The following is an 18692-nucleotide window of genomic DNA, read 5'->3' on the forward strand; positions in this document are numbered from 1 at the left end:
AAGAAAAAAAATTAGGGAACCGAGGGAAGACGTCACGTTAATCCACATTACCTGAATTATATTGGTCATCGGATCTTATATTTAACGAGAAAGATTTAACGAGAATGATATGTTGCTTGGGCTACGAACTAGTTATATACTAAAAATAATATGAGGGGTACCGAGGAATGCCTCACGTTGATCCACATCACCTCAATTATTTTGATCGTTGAATCTGAGAGTTGCTGACACACGACCGTTAGATCTACGTGACACATAATTTTGCTTTTAAATCGTGCGTTACATATATGTGACACATAAATTTGCTAACGTGAAGCAACGAGATAACGGGTGCATCTTTTTTAACATAAACAAACTCTTACATGTCACGTTTATTTTCCATAAAATCCGTGTCGAGTGCATTCACTGGAGCGTCCGCCGTGTGCCTTCGTTGCTGACGAGGTAGGGCAAGCTTTGGAAGGGAATCGTTGAGGCCTCAACCTCCATGATGAAAAACGTCTACGGATATGCGTGAAAAAGGTTGCGTTGCAGTAATTCGTCGAGACCAAACAAATTAATACTACTGCAAAGTCTTACGCTTTTTGTGTCATGTCATTATTAACTGGATTTTTTTTACATTTGGTGGTAATTAGGGATTTATCAAAGTGGCATCTAAGAGTTCGGTGGTAATTAGTGGTCTAATATTCGTCCTCTGCGCAGGCGACCCATGCAAGTGGCAGCCTTCCAGCTTGCACGCGTGCTCTCATAGCACCACGTGACCGCACCGCCACCACCGTGATCGGCCGCCCCAACGCCATCGGCCACTGCTGTCGTCATCAGTCATCGTCGAGACACCATTAGGTCCCTGCTGCCGTGATCCACGGCCACCACAATGCTCTACCAGACACCGTCGGAAGCCACCTTGCTTGGTGGCTGCACTGCGCGCCCGCTCACAAGAAATGCTTGCTGCATCACCGTCCAAAATAATAATTAAATATTAAAAATATATAAGTTTGTGATCGATGTCTAACAGAAATTTTAAAATTTTTATAAAATAGTATCGCACAAAGTAAAATGTAGCAAATGCATAACTTCCTTATTTAAGCTCAGTGCTTTTATATTGCAGATAATGTTAGTAAAATACAAATATGTTGCTAAAAATATAATGACAATCTACTCTACAATATAATGTGTCATTGAATCAATCTAATGATGCAAAATATTCCATCATATCATTTCAGAAGATTTGTCTTCGCGAAAAACAAATAAAAAATTATATACCAGTCTAGCCGCGCAATCTAGACTTTGGTTAAGTAAAATATATAAGAAATCAGATATTTCATTATACAAGTCTAGCCGCGCAATCTACACGGTTCACCCCAATTATTTCCAGCCGTTAGATATGAGATCTACGAGTACTACAAATCGTTCGTTTGACCTTATGTTTAGCTGAACTTCTTAAAAGAAACACCGAGTCGAAACTAAAAGCAGGAAGCACTTGTGGAGGCGCCAAGCAGAGCAGCAACAAAGCGACAAACAAGGGTTGGGAGTACTGTGGCGGCTGTGGCTGCCTAAGGGATTTGTGGAATGAGAGGCTCACAGGAGGGATTTCACAATTTTAGTATGGAACTATATCCCTTAGATTCTCCACAATGGCGTTGGACACATGGGAAGCAGTGCAGGGGTGCGCGCAGAGGGGCGGAGGTGCTGTTGGGTGAGCGCGGCATAGGGGCACGCGGAGGCGGTGCAGGGCATGCGCATGAGGGGCGGAGGTGGTGCAGAGGAGGTGCAGGGCTGCGAGCGGAGGTGGTGAAGTGGGACGCCGGAGGAGTTGGGATCCGAGGATTTGATGGAAAAATAAGGTTGGGGAAGAAGAAGAGATAATGGAAATGAATAATTAATTCATTTTTTTGTGCGTACCATCTACGTGCAAGTTTCACATCATCTGCGCTGCATGAAAACTAAAATTTAGTATCAATGTGAAATTGGACCTATGTGGCAAATTTGACTTTTGGCACGCCGTAGAAGCCCTTATGTATACAAATCTCTTGTCTCCAATTTTAGAATTAAATATACGATGACTATATACACATTGGACAAAATCCAATATCAATGAATTATACTCCCTCCATGCGGATTTATAATATCTGAATTGAATTTTGTGCCAAACTTTGACGAACAATTATTAAAAAAATGTAGTTATATAAGCGTTGTAGTAAGATTTATTGAGTTTTCGAATACAAATACAACGATATCTCTTTTGCGTCGCAATTACGTCCTATTACCAAGTAATGTTACGCCAAAGTCCCTTATAAAATGTCGTGCGGGCATTATAAACCCGATCAAATGAAGTATAGCAGTATGGCAGGGAAATCGAACAACGTACAAAATGAAAAAGTCATCGACAGATGTACAAAAAAAAACATCAGGTCTAGCCCGCGCATTTCGTGTGGGCCACCATGGTAGTTCCAACAAAAAAGAGTATACATATGTGATTCACATGCATGGTCACATCGATTGAGTCGGCCACTCTCAACGCATTCACGCGCGGCCTTCATGATCAGTTCTTAGCTTTTATGGGTCCCGGCCTTCTTGAATGGGCTCAAAAACGAGTGGGAACCTAATTACGTAAGGCCGGAAGTGTGGTTGTTCTAGACACACACGTTATGCAATCATGGCGCTGAAGCACTACTGCGTATTTGCGCGTAGTGCAAATGAAACAATGGTGGCGGAAAAGGCGACCTAAAAACAGGACGGCAAACGAGATCATCTCTGGAAGGAACACTTGCCGACATCGATAGCTAGCTCTTGATCGATTGTGCAAACTAATGCGCAATTTTGGTGTCCCTCTCAGAGGCAATTTTGGAGCACACTTAATTTGGTGGTGAAAACAGCTAGCATGACCGGTTCCAAAAGGAAGGGCGAGTTCACCATCAGGTCGATTCACACTTGGTGCAGATTCTTAATAGCATCAGCGAGACTGATATCACCTGATGGACCATCAAGCCCGCCTATAAATAGCACGCTCGGCGTCCATCGAGTGACACCAAAGCGAGTAGAGCGAATTACTAGTACTTAAACTCTAATCCGGCCGGCCCAACTGGGTATAGCGATCGATGGCGTCTAAGGGTGCCGCCGTTGCCGTTCTTCTGGCAATCGCCACGGTCGCGGCAATGTGCGCCGTGTCCGCCGCGCAGACCAAGTTCGGCAAGCTCGTCATCACCGGCGTCGTGCCCTGCAACACCGGCACCCTCATCGACGTCGCCACTTCTCCAGCGTTCCCAGGTAGTAAAAAGCAAGAATGCAGAGCATGCATCTGTCTATCTATATGTGCACGGCGGCTTTGTTGTGGGCACTGACGCGCGGTGACTGCGCGCAGACGCGGACGTGGAGCTGCGGTGCGGGGGCAACGTGGTGGCCGGCGCCAGGACGAACCGCAACGGGTCCTTCGCGATCGAGACGGACATGACCAACGCGCTGGCGGCGCTCGTCGGCGCCTGCGAGCTGGTGGTGGACACGCCGCTGGTCAAGTGCGACGGGAGGCTGCCCACGGCGGGGGCGCTCGTGTCCTACCTGCAGGGCCCGCTCGCCAGGCTGCTCAGCGGCATCTTCAAGCTCGCCCCCGCCGGCTTCTCCTTCCGCATGAGCTGATCGATCCACGGTTCCACTCGACGCATGCAGCATTGTGGCCTGACAATATGCGTAAGTCATGCCATGAGAACAGAGGACATTAATATAAATGCACTCCTTCGTATATGTATTTCATGGAATGGAGCAAAACAACCGATATGATGTACGGTATGTACCAGCATATATGGAATAAGAGAATCCAAATCATACCCTGATCGAATCTGTGTTGATGTACGGTATGTACCAGCATATATTTTTTTTGAAAAGTTTTTCTTTAAATAATGATCCTGCTATATTGATTCAATAAGCTTAATAAGGATCTCTCATAGAACCAAAAACTTACCGCAAGTTGTTCGAAGCCAACAGATCTCTAGCTGACTAGCTCCATCGTCATATATTACTCGTTGTCTCTATTAGCGACGAAGCTGCAGAAAACCAAACCCAATACGTTTGATTAATAACCTCTTAGATTTTGAAGAGTCATATCAGTTGTCTACACCAACATGTGAGAATCTAAAACATTTGAACACAATGACCGGGAGACTACTAAACTGTTGTTTTATTATCGAATCAATGAGAAAGAATAAAAAATCACGAAAGGCAAGCTGTGTGAACCAAAAGCTTCATGGAGTAAACCATTTCAGCCATGTTAAGACGGGGATGGAATGCCAGGAAATGACTTGAATGTGTTCTGCACTACCAGAACACCGCCACCAAGAACACACAACTTTCATATAGAAGCTAAAAACTAAATCTCTGTCTCCAGCCTGTGGCGGATCTAGAACTATGGGCCAAGGTGGGCCAATGTTTGTATGGATATTGAGTCAAGTTGGTCTTTAAAAAAATTACTTGGTATATGGGCTGGTGAAAATATATGGGTGGCTCATGGCCTACTATATCCACGTTTTGGATATGTATGCTCTATTTCCAGCCAATCGAATAGCTAGCAGAGACAAGGAGAATTTTTTTTTAGGGAAACAAGGAGAACTTGCGAAGATTGAAATGGGAACATGGCAAACTCTTCGGCTGCCGGGCGGCTAGGGTTTCTTGCGGCTTGTATCAAGGCTTTGATAAAATGATAGTTGCCCTCTTATTAGGAGCCATGCCGGACGAGAGAGTTTAGAATACTTGGATGGGCCATGTGCCCAAGTGCGAGGGGTTGGAACTCGGAAGTCGGAACTACTTGGAATCCAATTTGATGTACTTCCCCTGATTTGGAGATAGTCGAACTGTACTCTCTCTGTTTTTTGTGTGTCTATCTAGCATTAGATTAAGTTCTTCTAGCTTCCTAGTTGATTAGTATAATTCTGGACTAGAGGGTTAGATCGTATTGACCGGAATAACTTAATCTTGCCTAACCACCCAACGCTATTTGGCGACTTAAACACATAACCCACTTCTTGACCTCAACTAAATGATCTAAGGGACCGAGGTCCGAGAAGCAGACCACTAGTCATGGAACTTTAGCGGTTCAGGCAACCCAAAAGTTTAACTTATATCTCAAACACACTATCTGGTCGACTAACACAACCAGCGTCACATATTTGCTTCCTCTCGGTATATTATTCACGGTTTTGCTATATCTAAGGCGCCTGATTTTTAGTTAGAGATAAATTGATTCTCCGGACGTTAGATATGGTTTGTGCTCTGAGATTTGGAACAACGAGGAACAAGAGAGTGTAATTGCGTCCAAATACTAATCCAAGGGCTATGATACATCGACTGGGATTTAAGTCTTTTGTATAAAAATCAGGCGCCTGAGACATAGCCAAACGAAAATTTAAGCAGAAGACTTAAATCTCAATTGATACATCAAAACCGTTATCTTAAGATCTGGGTGCCATTTTCACTCCCAGGTGCGGTCATTGGATTAAGATTCATCGGCGGGTCAGCACATCGACTGATGTCCAACCAAAAAAACATAACATGCGACTTCTCCATATAGCAAAACCATTTTTATTTATTTACTCCTCTTTACATTGGCAAAAGCATATTCAGTTGTACCTGTACACATCATTTTGGATTTCAAGTTTATTAGAGAATATATCTAAGTTGATATATCTTTTGTAATACTACCTCGGCAAATTAACGATCTAGGGGTACGTGCATGACCTATAAACTGAAACAGATGGACTAATGTAACTCCAGGTGTAGGATGTGCAACTCCCACATTTTTAAACCAAGTTTGCACATTAATTTTGAAAATGCATAACTAATTTTCGTTGGGTAACATTGAAGAATCGATGGTAAAGATATATCTTGCACATTTATTTTTAGGCCAGTAAAAGTAAATATTTTTTGTGGACTTAGCTAGGTTGTGTTTGTGATGGATTATGATAATTCAACTTTTTCAACCAAGTTTTATGTTTTCTTTTCTTTTCTATAAACATCGGTTACTACCCAAATGCTACATATATCACGCACAACGCTCGCGTGCAGAAGACCGAAGTTGCTCTTTTATTGATTGATGATGACTATGTAACCTTTTCTATTTCTGCGGATAATTTTCTTCCAGCAAATTATAAAATATCTTTAGCATAACATCGATCGTTCATCAACCTCAAACTAAGACTTCGAAATAGATGAGCGGTGTAGATAATCTTCTCCAAGCTAGACAACAATTTTTACACGCGCGGCGGTAGCAAAGCCAGTATGGAAGCAACCAAAGGCACAAAACAGAACAGCGCAGCACCGGATAATGATCATGCATGGACTCACGGGGAAGGAAGTACGAATCCGATGGACAAGGACATGGATGTGTCTTCTTTGGCACTGCTAGGCATATGAAAACAAAACACAGGCATGCTCCAAACGAGCACGCCGTGGAAGGCCACCCCGCAAGGATCACGCGCACATCCTTAGGCCAGCTCGTACTAGTACCATGCATATTGGCATATTCAAGCCAATGCATGCAAAGGCTGAAGGCTCCGTGACCAAATTAACGTTGGTTGATCCAAGGAACCGAGCTCGATCCGATATGCCATCATTTACAAATGATAGACTGACGTCTAGCTTGGCATGTCGAGCTCGATCCGATCGATATGCCATCATTTACAAATGATAATCGTCTAGATTGGCATGTGCTACTACTACACGCGCGCATGGTTCCAGTAATCCAGTTCTAGATCGGGCCGGGGGATTCTTGCTGCTTGGACCATGCATGCGCGCGCGCGTGCATTTGGGCCAAATTGTTTGGATCCTTCCACGCCCGACGCGGGCGAAACTCGGTCACTCGGAAGCGTGTCCCGATTGGGCACCGCGAGGCATGCGCATGCACGGTGATTCAGTGAAGCCTGTGACTTCTTTTGGAGCTACGTACATAGTCGCGAAAACCCGCGTCAACTTGTCCTCCTCGTACGCCTATAAAAAGGGGATCCATGCAGCAGCATGAGCCACCACACTCATCAGCACATCCTGATCAATCTCGCTCATACAGCAGCAGAGAAGTCGAGCTGATCAAAGAAGCGTGCCTATACTAAGTAAGTAATGGCAGCCTCCAAGAGCCTTCTCCTCGCTGCTGTCCTCCTAGTCGTCATCGCCGGTCTCGGCGCGGAGGCGAACAAGCAGGCTCCCCTTGCCCTCGTCGCCGGCGTGGTGCCATGCAGCGCGGGGAGCTCCATCAACGTGGCTGCCGTCCCAGCGTTCCCGAGTAAGCAACCGCCCCGTGTTTCAAGTTAACCTGAATCAATGATGCCTAATCAACGGTGCTGACCTCCGGCCATCTGATCGATCGTGTATTGTTGCATGTTTTCTTGATTTAATTGCTCCGGACAGACGCCGATCTGCAGCTGGTGTGCGGCAGTACGGAAATCGCCCGCGCGACGACGGACGGCAGCGGAGCGTTCAACATAAACCTGGGCAAGGTCAGCCCGTCGCTGCTCATGCCTCTGCTTAGCAAGCAGTGCAAGGTGGTCGTGCTCACCCCGCTGGCCGCCTGCGACGTGTCCCTTGCCAGCGTCGCCGGCACGCTGGCTGCGCCGGTGCAGCTCCTGGGTGCCGACAGCGGCAGCGGCAGCGGCGGTACTGGCGGCCTCGGCGGCCTTGGCAGTATAATTGGCCTCATCGGGCAGATCGTTGGCGGCCTCCTCGGTGGCATCCTTAACATCGTCCCGTTGCCCTTCTCTCTCGTCTAGAGACTCGATCGATCCCGGCGTGGCGCTCGGAATTATTAATACCTAATTAATTAAGCAGCAGAAATCAATACGTATGAAACAGTGGACCTAATGGTCGATCACCCTGCTTTATGTAGTAGTATTTCGTCGCATCATCGTGATATGTGTTCCTACCATTTGCTATAATCAGTATTCCGTACCGCTGTATGCATGTTCGTGGGAAATAAAGCTATATATTACGTGTGTGTGATTATGTCATTTGCTAAATTGTTCTTCTCGCACGGTTTGACACACAGCTCGCGCGCGCTCTCATGTCTGACTTCAGGATATGAATGCTATGCAGTTCATCATCCATTACCATATCTTAAGGTTAAGCCCAACGGGTAGTGCCTATGAAGCTTTCTTTTAGAGATAAGCAGGTGCTCTGCATTTTCGTTAAGAAGAGGGGAAACTGTACCGATCAGAAAAGGGCGACTAAATGTACAACAACAACCAGAGGACTCCCAAAACACCTGTCTAAAGAAGTTAAGACCGTTCCTGATCAACGACGCAACACTCTCAGTGAAGATGTCTTCGTTCTTGAAAACCCTCCAATTCCTCTCCTTCAAGATATTCCAAGTTGCATATTTCATCATCGTCAGATAAACAATGAATTTCAGAAGTAAAATACACCCGCAATCACCAACTTGGTTTGTATTCTCAATTTAATCACTGTATATTGGAAATCGATACTTACGGTCATTGAAATTGTCGAAATGTCCCAGGTACGGTTATAGGTACCATTTTGTACGTATGCGTGTGTCGCCTGTGCCAACCCAACACGTTTTTTGCAATTTAGCCCCCAAGGAATTCACTGTTCGGTCCCTCGTGGTATTATTCATCAAGGGCAAATTGCAAAAAAATCGAGCTCAGTTGACACAGGCGACGCACTCATACGGTAGAAATACGGAACCAAGTTCAGCGACTGTGAATGCATTTTCCGCATTTTAGAAAACCACGGTTTTTGGACAGTTAATGCAAAAACGTACGGAAAACCACACATTTTGAGTCAGATTGTCTCAACCGGCCCAAAACCGGATGGTTTCGCGGTTTGAGTTGAATTCTTAAAGGTGGGGCCCACTTGTCGGATGGCACATTATCATTAACCCGACCCGTTAACCCTTCCACGTGGGGATGAGGATCCCCTGACGTACGGCCGTGTGCCTGACACGTGGGGCCGGCCCCACCTGTCAGCTACCCACCACGGCAGCAGCCGTACGTCAAGGAGCTGCGTCCTCCACGCGGCGTCTGAAAGCAACATTTTCGCTCTGACGGATCCTGCTATCCGAGATTCTAAATGCCACTCATCAGTTCATCGGTTGTAGGTACAACAAACCAACATTAGGGCACGTAGGTGCTGTTTGGTTTGAGCTCATAGTAGCCTTGCCAAAAAATTGGTTGCCAAAAATTTGGTTGAGGATTTTTTTGCCCATGAGTTGGCTAACTTCGGCCAAAATAATGAACTAGAATTGGTAGTGGAGTTTTGGCTTGCCAAATAATTGGTTCTCATCCAAACAAGAAACAAATCTTGGTCAATGACCAAAAATTTGGTAGGGTAACATTTGGTCACCATCCAAACAGCCCCGTACAATGGTTGATAAGACGGTCTTATCGTAGGCATTCCACGTCAATTAGAAAAGACAACAAAACATGTTGTACAATGGATTATCTCTTAGTGTTCTATCTTAGAATTAATGTGTAGATGAATAAAATTAACTAAATAAATGCTAAGAAAAAGGTGAAATATAGTATAATGATAAATTTGTCTTATCTTTGCCTTATCATTTTTGTGAAGAGATCATCTTTTAATTAAGAGAAGGCCTGTGACTTTTCTTCTTTCTCCGTCTAGGCATATATCCTTCTGTCCCACGGGCTATTTGAGTATGGGGACACAAATCCAACACCGAGTCGCCTAGCTAGAAAATGGCCTCTACGAACACCAAGAAGCTCCGTGTCTTGCTCATCCCCTGCTTCGCGACCGCCGACCAGCCACATCGGCCCCTTCACCGACCTCGCCGCTCATCTCGTCACGGCCAGCGCAAACGCCATCGAGGCCACCGTCGCGGTGACACCCGCAAAACGTGCCGCTCGTCCAGTTGTTCCTCAAACGGCACGGTCACGCAGCCGACGGCATGCCGGCCAAGATCGCGACATACCGGTTCCCGGCCGTGGACGGCCTCCCAGAGGGCGTCGAGAACCCCGGGGTGCCGGCCGACAGTACTAGTGCACGGGGTCCAATTCTTACCTAATTAGACTCAAACTTAAGATTAATCCTAACACGGGCATGCCGGTGCTTACATGGCCAATGGTGTTTGAGCAGTTCATCACCGAGAGGCTGCTCACGGAGGTGCTCGGGATCGGGGAGCGGCTGTGGCCGGATGGTGCCGGCGTGCGAGGTACGAAGAACACGAGGCTATCCCAGCCAAAGCCGTGGCACGGGCCCTGACGAGATTTATGCACCCGGAGGGCCAGGGGACGTGGCCAGGAGCAAGGTTATCGACCTCTCCGCAAAGGCTCAGGCGGCCATCGCGGAAGGAGGCTCCTCTCATCGTGATCTTGGCCGTCTGATTGATGATCTGATGGAAGCAAGAACAGCTGCCGAAGAGGCAACATCAGTTCAGGGCTAGCTGTTTGTTTGCGCTTTGCCTGTACGCCCAGTTGGGATCAGGAACCAGGCGTTCTGCTGGCAGCTGCTCCTGCCTGGCCAAATAAACCCGACAGATAAATTGTTGGCACGACACATTTTCATTCCAAACGGAATAATCTTGGCCCTGCGATTACTTCCTGCCCAAATACTGAAATACGTACTACGTACGAGTGTACGACCACCGTGTGCTTCCGAAAACACTCTACATTTGTCAGTATAGTTAGTACTCCGTATTAAGTATCGCTTCGATGACCGGAGGTGTGCCGGTCGTCGTTGGGTTCCTCGTCCCTGGCGCTGATCTCGACGCGCTCGTGCTGGTGCATGACAGAGTGGAGCTCCAGGGGCGTGGCGGACAAGGCCTTGATGAGGTTCCCGAAGCCATGGAGCGGGGACGGCAGCGACGACGGCATCGGCAGGCTCAGCCCCTTCTTCAACGACGCTTTCCTCTGCGACAGCTCCACCTGCCCCATTAGGTGCACCACCCCTTTCTCCTCGTCCTCTTCGTCCACCTTGAGCGCCCCTGCCGCAGCCTTCTTCTTGTTCCGGTATGCCATGTACAGCACCAGCTGCGCCGAGCCCATCGCGAAACCGATGGCGTTGGGGATCTAGCAGTAACAATAAAACAATTAGTGGTGCCAAGAGTTTAATTAATCTCAGTTTGCAAAGATTTTCTCTATGTCCATGCATATCTGGAGGGTTGGGTGCGTGGTTGCGTGCGTACCCCGATGAAGTAGTCCTTGACGAGCATTGAGTAGACGCTCCAGATGCCGCCGTTGAGGAAGAGGAAGAAGGACAGGAAGAAGGGCATGTACTCCACGCTCCTCGTCTTCACCACCGTCCTCTGCATGCATACCATCACATAGTTAAAAGATCCATGTCAAGTCCTTTCAAGTTTAGAGATATACTGTATAGCAGTAGAATTATTCATTTGTTTTAACCATTTTGTTATTTATAAGGCGACTCAGCATTGCTCCGTCGGGCTTACGTCCAGTGCGGAAAATTCAATGAGAACTACTCCGTAACTATTTATAAGTCAAGACTAAAATCTGCCTGATCTAATATTGCAAGATTTATGCAAATACAAAATATGAAAAAGAAATTAATCGAATGGCTATAATTGTTGAAATCAACTGAGAAATAGTAGACGCTCCCTTCTTTAATGAAAAGATTCATTGGAAAAACATTAAAAAAATCTTAATAGGGAATCTAAAACTCCACTGCTTGTCGTTAAAACAGAGCAGTGTCATGCAAGACTGGTAGTAGCTGGATAGTGGGAATTGAGTCAGTCGACATACTAATGGTTACATGAATTTATGTGAGTGGGTGTGGACGTGTGGTTCAAATTATTCAAGGACGATTTGATGCATGCTCAGACGGCGCTAGCTGTTTAGTGCTTTTGCTTTCCAGAGAATCCAAGGAAAACGACTTTGAGACCAAACACCCACTAGGGCTTGGTTGGGGTTAAAACTGTTTATGATTTTTGGCTTGATATCGTTAGACGATGGTATAAGCAAAAAGTCAAAGTCAAAAGCAACTAAATAGGTATTTTTGTCGCTTATAAGTCAAAAGTCAAAAAACACTTTTAATCCCAACCAAAAAGAACGTTCATGCATGCCAGATCAAAAAGGTGACGGACGTTTTTGATATTTCTCTTTGTTTACACACAAACACGGAATGATCTCGAGATTAAAGGAAGTTCAGACTACAAAGATGTTAGGGCTTCTCTCGCTCAAAGGAATCTTGTAAAATTAGAATCCTTGGAGATTTCTATGAGCTTGTTTGATTTGTAGGATATTAAGAAACTTACGAAGTGTCTCTTTGATACACGTTGCATTCAAGTTTGAAGAAAATTTCTTATCGAGTCCAAGCTTTTGAAATTTTTCTTTGTTTCGATGACAACTATGTCATACTTCTAATCCCATTGAAATTTTTGCGTTTTCCAACAAAAAAGTAATCAAACAACTTGAAGTTCCTTATTCAGCTACATGTGTTTTTCATCGTGCAGTAGCATGACATTTGTTCTTATGTTTTTCTTATTAATATTTTTAAAAATATTGATAAATGTGGCCTTTTGTGAAACTTTGCAAATATTTTTTTGTCTTATTTTAAAATACCTACCTTGTGGCATGTTGACGGGTACATCACATACCCTCACTTCAGAAATAATCCTTCTTTACAAGATATTGATACATGGTCGAAAAAGCATGTTGTCCTTGTATCAATCTCACATATTTTAAATTTGTGTTGGAGATGTCACACATTATAATTTTTTCTTGAGCGAATCACATGTTATAGATTGACGATGGGAACACAGAGGGAGCGAACATTCACAACCTAGCCTCTCTGCGTGACGGGCCAAGTTGTCACCATCACGTAACTAAAGTTGTCACATCGATTCCTGGACGTAAAGTTGCCGTTTACGAAGGACATATTACCTCAACACACGTGGCGTGATCGCAACCACGTCCTTTCCGGTCGAAAACGGCATTGATGATTTATTGGACCGGCTGTCCTTTGCACCCTAGTCCCTAGGTAAGGTACGTAAGCCCTGAAGTATAACCACTCAGACTAACTATCCAGCGAAAAGTTTTCTGAAAAAGAATTTCACCCAAACTGTATTTTTTTTCCTTGTTTTAACGGAGGCAAGATGACGTAATAAACAGATGGGGTGATCGATCTTACTGACCATTGCGGCCATGGGTGCAGCGTACATCCCGACGGTCAGCGCGGCGCACAGCAGACCCACCGCGAACAGCCGGACGGCGCCGTGCAAAGCCACCAGCCCTACCACGATGACTGCCGCAAAGAAGACGATGTTTACGGCCAGCACCACCTTCGCCATCTTGATCTGCAAAATCAACCACAGTTACAAAAACTCAAAATCCATTCGGAATTTCAGATTCCACATCTGAGTCCTGAACCACGAACACGGCACACAGCAGCCTCCGATTCAGGCAGGATGGATGGACGCACCTTGGTCTCCCTGGGGGCGTAGGCGAGGTAGAGCACGACGTAGATGGCCTGCAGCGCTGCGCCGGCGCCGTTGACGGGGACGATGAGGAGGCCGCCGGGCTTGAGGAGGCCATAGAAGGCCCAGAGGGAGGTGGCGAGGAGGGTGGTCACGTACGGCAGCCACCTGAACTCCTCCGTGCTCTTGTTCCGCACCACTCTCCGGAAAGTCCCGCTGAATCAATCATGCAAGCAAAGCAAACACACACAGGCACACAGCACATCAGCTTCGCTCTCCCAGTCGTGCTGCTGCTACAAACTCGCATAATCTCGGCATCGGTAGCTCAACTCACATTGGGGATGTGAAGACCAGTATGGAGATTATGTTCCCTGTTGCAGACAAGAAACAGAATGATATGTGTTCAGACTTGAGAGCGAACCAGTGTCAGTTAAGCAAGAGGATGGAGGAACCGTGGATCTCGAACTGACCGACGATTCCGACGAAGAAGCTTGGATCGGCGGCCATTGGAACCCCTTGCGCCGTATAACTGAGATTGAGTCTATAGGGAGATTAATTGAGTCTGGACCTACGAAGATGACGCTCACATGAATGGCCATATATAGAGAACACTCAGGTTCTCAAGCGTTTGGTTATACGTACCAGGATCTTCCCCGATAAACACGCATCAGATTTTACAATGTCGGCACACGTATCTTCTGGCGGGCCACATCGTCAGTCCTCCGGTCGGTCGGTCGACACGTCGAACATGCGCGAACTCCATTCCCGGACATTTCCTTGACCTAAAGGTTAACTTTACCAATCTTCCCTTTCCTAACCAAAAAAGCAAACGTAGGTAAGCAACCGGTAAGAAGCTAAACAGTAATTCCAAACCACCGTGTACCACGTCGATGGTCCGCTAATTAAACCTTTTGCCTCTCCGAACTAGTCGATCGGGGGCAAGAAGTCTCGTTGCAAGCACCACCAAAAGTGAGTCTCCTTAGCTTTTCCCAACGCTCTCTCACTTGCTCTGTACTAGAAGCTCAGTTTAGATGAGTGAGAGAGGCCGAAAGGCAAATGGAAAGCGACGCCCGGCCATGGGAACGGAACAGAATCGGGTGAGCACCACATGGACGGGAGGTCGACGACACGCCGCGCGTTCTGGACAGCGGACACGTTGCGCCATGGACGCGACGCGGAAGTGGGAGCAGCCAAGCTCCGTGCGTGCGCTGGATACAAGCCCGGCCTGTGAAACGAAATAAAGAATCTTAGATATTAATTCCTGCGTCACCCGATTCCGTCTTTGTCCGGTGTGCGGTGTGGCCTGCCCGGCCGGAGACATGGACGTCACGGGAAGAGAGAGAGAGAGGGGGGGAGAACAGAGGTGACTGTTGTGCAACTCCTGCCGGCTGGCCTGTTTTGGGATTGCACACCAAAATCATAGTTGAAGGAGTCGATCACACACACAATCACGAAGTACAGTAAAATAGATGAACACCAGGGAGTAGAGAGAAACAAGAACTCTTTATTAATTTCTGATCTCAACAGTACGTATAAGGGGTAGCCTCCTCTCTTTTATATAGACTAGACGGCCTAACTGAGTCAAAAGGATAAGACCCAAAACTTAACGTTAGTGGGGAAACGATTCCTCAAGGGGTGGAGGGGGGCACACGTTTCGGTGGCCCTCCCACCCCAACAATCGGTTCCCCAACACTCCCCCTTGGGCCGATACCCGTGTACCATATGTCTCAAAAACTTCAGAAAAACCCAGTGGGAAAACACATGGAGAAAGAGCGCATATGATACGTTGTTATGTTGCACAGATTGCCTCGTTAAAAACCTAGAAACACAAGAAAACTTGCTGAGCGAAAAGAGTACAACCTACTCAATCTCCAAGATAAGTACTTGATCGCCATGATCAAGATTTATCGATGAGTATGTGAAGTATCTCTCCCTGAACCTTGCATTTCCCTAAGTCTCAACATACCGATTCCACGCACACAACTTTCAAAGGTGGATGCCGGTAGTGACTTAGTGAACAAATCAGCAAGATTTTCACACGACTTAGTATGCAAGACCTTTACCTCGTTCATCTTTTGCAACTCATGTGCATAGAAAAACTTAGGATTTATAAGCTTGTTGAGATTACTCTTCACATAACCCGTTTGTACTTTTGCAACACAAGCTGCATTATCTTCATAGATAATGGTGGGGGTCTGGACGGTGTTCAGCCCACAGATCTGCTGAATGTGGCGAACCATCCGTCGAAGGCATACACACTCACGTGATGCTTCATATAGTGCTATGATTTCTGAGTGGTTCGTCTAAGTCGATACAAGACTTTGCTTTGACGATTTCCATGAAACAACAGTTCCACTACATAGAAAAACATATCCAGTTTGAAACTTGGATGTATGCGGGTCCGACAAATACCCAGCATCGGTATAGCCTATCAAAGATAGATCTTGATTCCTTCTATAAAATAGCCCAAGACCTTTGGTCCCTTGCAGATACCGAAAAACATCCTTAACACTTTTCCAATGCCGTTTGGTAGGTTCAGAGCTGTGCCTAGCCAGCAAATTGACGGCGAACGCAATGTCCGGCCGTGTACAATTCACAAGGTACATGAGTGCTCCAATAGCACTCAGGTAAGAAAATTCTGAACCCAGAACTTCCTCGCCCTCTTCTTTCGGCCTGAAAGGTCCTTGTCTTGCTGTAATGACCGCCCAATCATGGGAGTCTTTGAAGGATATGCTTTGTCAAATCCAAATCTTTCCAACACCTTTTGAGTGTAGGTAGATTGGTGCACTAGAATCCCATCATGGGAATGTTCCAGTTGCAAACCTAGACAAAATTTGGTTTTACCTAAATCCTTCGTCTCAAATTCCGAATTCAAGTAGGAACTTGCTTGCTCAATATCCTTAGGTGTACCGATGATATTCAAATCATCTACGTACACCGAGATTATACAGAATCCATCTTGGGATCGCCGTATAAATACACATGGGCAATCTTCATGGCTCGTGTAGCCCTTTTCATGTACAAAATCGCTCAGGCAATTATACCACATTCTACCCGACTGTTTAAGTCCGTACATTGACTTCCTGAGTTGAACACTGTATAGACCTCTGTTTGCTCTGTCTTGGTTCGGAACCGGGAGACCATCAGGTATCCTCATATAAATGTCCGAATCCAATTTACCATACAGGTAAGCAGTAACAACATCCATCAATTTGATTTTTAAGTCCATATTGACTGCCATTGAGATCAAATATCTAAAGGTAATTCCATCCATGACCGGGGAGTAGGTTTCCTCATAATCGACCCCAGGTCGTTGAGTAAACCCCTGAGCAACTAACCTTGCTTTGTACCGTACTACCTCATTATTTTCATTTCTCTTGCGGACAAATACCCACTTATAGCCGATAGGGCGTACGTGGGGAGGGTTCGACACACAGGTCCAAAAACCTCTCTTTTGTGCAGAGATAATAATTCGGTAGCTATTGTCTTCTGCCAATCCAACCTCTTCTTACAATCAGTGAGCGAGTTAGGCTCGGGGTCAAGATCGATGATTGCGGCAATTTTCTTAGCAAAGTTTATGTCGACATTAGCAGTCGCTCGGTTTATTGACTCTCCCGTGTTAAAATAATATGTGGCCATTTCGTCATGGGGCGCATCATGCGCATCCTCTGTCTCAACAGGATTTCCCATTCCTGGAGCGAGGTCCTTTAGTTTTTCTGCGCCGATGTGTGCTCTCACATCTCCGCTGGGTGCTTCCACTGTTGGAAGGTTAAAGTCCGGAATTCCTTGCGCTGGAGATTCCGTACTTGTGTCAGGTCTCAATTGGCTCCCCTCACTCTCTCGGGGCTTTTTAGTAACCGAGTGTGATAAATCCCCCTTGTCCTTTTTCGTCGAGCGTCCCCAAGTACTTGGGATTTGAGGAACCGGATTTCTCGTCCTTTTAGGCCTTTGGACTCGAGCGGGTAGACCCACAGGATCCTTGGGTATTTCTACCCTTTCCGGTACATTGCGCGCAAGCACATGTGATTTTGTCACACTTCTCAAGTCACTAAAGTGATCAGGCAGTTGATTCGCTAAAGCATGGAAATCTATTATCTTTTGGACTTCTCTATGTGTCTCACTTATGCGCGGGTCATTTGCATGGATCCCCGTGGCTTGCTACGTCAATTCTCGACTTTTCTCATCAAGAGGTTGATTTCCTCCCCCTAAAGTCGGGAAGAGATCCTCGTCAAAAATGCAGTCAGCAAAGCAGGCCGTATGACAGTCTCCTGTCATGGGGTCCAGATACCTGATTATGGACACAGTCTCATAACCAACGTATATCCCCGACTTATGGAGCGGTCCCATTGCTGATCGCTGAGGGGGTGGTATCGGTATGTATACCTAGCAACCGAACCTACGAAGGTGGGAAATTTTCGGTGTCGACCCTTGCGCTAGTTGGATAGGTGAATGGATGTTGTAGGCCGTGGGTCTATAGTTGATGAGATTTGCGGCGTGCAACACTGCATGCCCCCAACACGTGGTTGGTAAATTACAAGCCCGAAGGAGTGGTCTGGCAATGAATTTAATCCTCTTAATCAATGCCTCCGCTAGTCCATTTTGCGTATGGACATAGGTACAGAGTGCTCAACCTTAATGCCAAGTGCCATACAATAATCATCGAACGCTTTTGAAGAAAATTCTCCAGCGTTGTCCATTCGAATAGACTTTATACGATGATCCGGGAAATTATTTCTCATTTGTATGATTTGCGACATCAACTTGGCAAAGGCATGGTTCCGTGTAGACAACAAGTTAACACAGGACCATTTAGACGAAGCGTCTATGAGCACCATGAAGTATCGAAACAGCCCCGAAAGGGGCTGAATCGGACCACATATATCCCCTTGGATGCGTTCCAAAAACGCAGATATTTCATCCCTCACTTTCAATGGTGATGGTCGAATGATTAATTTCCCCGTCACGCATGCCGAGCACACGAAATCATCATGATTCGGGAAATTTTTAACATTCACCCCATGCCCATTTGAGTTGTTAATTATATTTCTCATCATTCTAATACCCGGGTGGCCTAATCTATCATGCCATAAGCAAAATAGTTCAGAACTTCTAAATATAGTCTTTAAGGTAGTGTATACGGGCGACGCTACTATCTTAGTGTAGTAAAGCCCAGTGTCGAATGAAGTGAATTTTTCAACAACGTGCTTACCGTGGGCATCGCGCTTTGTGATAAGTAGGCACTCTTTGCCATTATCATCATCGGTCTCCACACGGAGGTCGTTTGCGCGGATGTCCTTACAACTCAAGAGAGTTCGAG

General features: G+C 46.1%; 3 protein-coding genes across 5 annotated transcripts; 2 read left to right on the forward strand and 1 right to left on the reverse strand.

Annotated features, from left to right (window-relative positions):
- The first annotated feature begins 2745 nt into the window (after positions 1-2745).
- Positions 2746-3829, forward strand: LOC100845833 (phylloplanin). Its single transcript, XM_003557899.4, has 2 exons — positions 2746-3264; positions 3359-3829. Exons 1-2 carry the CDS (start codon positions 3096-3098, stop codon positions 3628-3630), a joined length of 441 nt encoding a protein of 146 aa, XP_003557947.1. The 5' UTR covers positions 2746-3095; the 3' UTR covers positions 3631-3829.
- A 3178-nt stretch (positions 3830-7007) lies between these two features.
- Positions 7008-7979, forward strand: LOC100846136 (phylloplanin). The gene is made up of 2 exons (XM_003557900.4): positions 7008-7258; positions 7384-7979. The coding sequence occupies exons 1-2, from the start codon at positions 7096-7098 to the stop codon at positions 7740-7742; spliced, it is 522 nt and encodes a 173-aa protein (XP_003557948.1). The 5' UTR covers positions 7008-7095; the 3' UTR covers positions 7743-7979.
- Positions 7980-10486: 2507 nt separating this feature from the next.
- Positions 10487-14584, reverse strand: LOC100834766 (bidirectional sugar transporter SWEET16). 3 transcript variants are annotated; one of them, XM_014898289.2, is made up of 8 exons: positions 14284-14583; positions 14018-14188; positions 13846-13943; positions 13710-13746; positions 13381-13591; positions 13094-13255; positions 11129-11248; positions 10487-11012 (listed from the first exon to the last, which is right to left on the reverse strand). In XM_014898289.2, the coding sequence occupies exons 3-8, from the start codon at positions 13880-13882 to the stop codon at positions 10641-10643; spliced, it is 939 nt and encodes a 312-aa protein (XP_014753775.1). In that variant the 5' UTR covers positions 13883-13943; positions 14018-14188; positions 14284-14583; the 3' UTR covers positions 10487-10640. The 3 variants fall into 3 exon arrangements, with proteins under 3 accessions (XP_014753775.1, XP_024313822.1, XP_010228639.1); XM_024458054.1 differs by having other exon boundaries at positions 14259-14583; XM_010230337.3 differs by having other exon boundaries at positions 13846-13916; positions 14018-14584.
- Positions 14585-18692: the final 4108 nt, after the last annotated feature.

Source organism: Brachypodium distachyon, chromosome 1 (assembly GCF_000005505.3).
Source record: "Brachypodium distachyon strain Bd21 chromosome 1, Brachypodium_distachyon_v3.0, whole genome shotgun sequence".
In the NCBI taxonomy this organism is placed as follows: Eukaryota; Viridiplantae; Streptophyta; class Magnoliopsida; order Poales; family Poaceae; genus Brachypodium; species Brachypodium distachyon.

Bases quoted from the DNA above. Each gene is read 5' to 3' on its own strand.
- LOC100845833 (XM_003557899.4), top strand. From the start codon at position 3,096: ATGGCGTCTAAGGGTGCCGCCGTTGCCGTTCTTCTGGCAATCGCCACG. The intron at 3,265-3,358 runs GTAGTAAAAAGC...GACTGCGCGCAG, and splicing joins CACTTCTCCAGCGTTCCCAG to ACGCGGACGTGGAGCTGCGG.
- LOC100834766 (XM_010230337.3), bottom strand. From the start codon at position 13,882: ATGGCCGCCGATCCAAGCTTCTTCGTCGGAATCGTCG. The intron at 13,747-13,845 runs GTCAGTTCGAGA...TGTCTGCAACAG, and splicing joins CTTCTTCGTCGGAATCGTCG to GGAACATAATCTCCATACTG. The intron at 13,592-13,709 runs GTGAGTTGAGCT...TGATTGATTCAG, and splicing joins CTGGTCTTCACATCCCCAAT to CGGGACTTTCCGGAGAGTGG.
- LOC100846136 (XM_003557900.4), top strand. From the start codon at position 7,096: ATGGCAGCCTCCAAGAGCCTTCTCCTCGCTGCTGTCCTCCTAGTCGTC. The intron at 7,259-7,383 runs GTAAGCAACCGC...TGCTCCGGACAG, and splicing joins TGCCGTCCCAGCGTTCCCGA to ACGCCGATCTGCAGCTGGTG.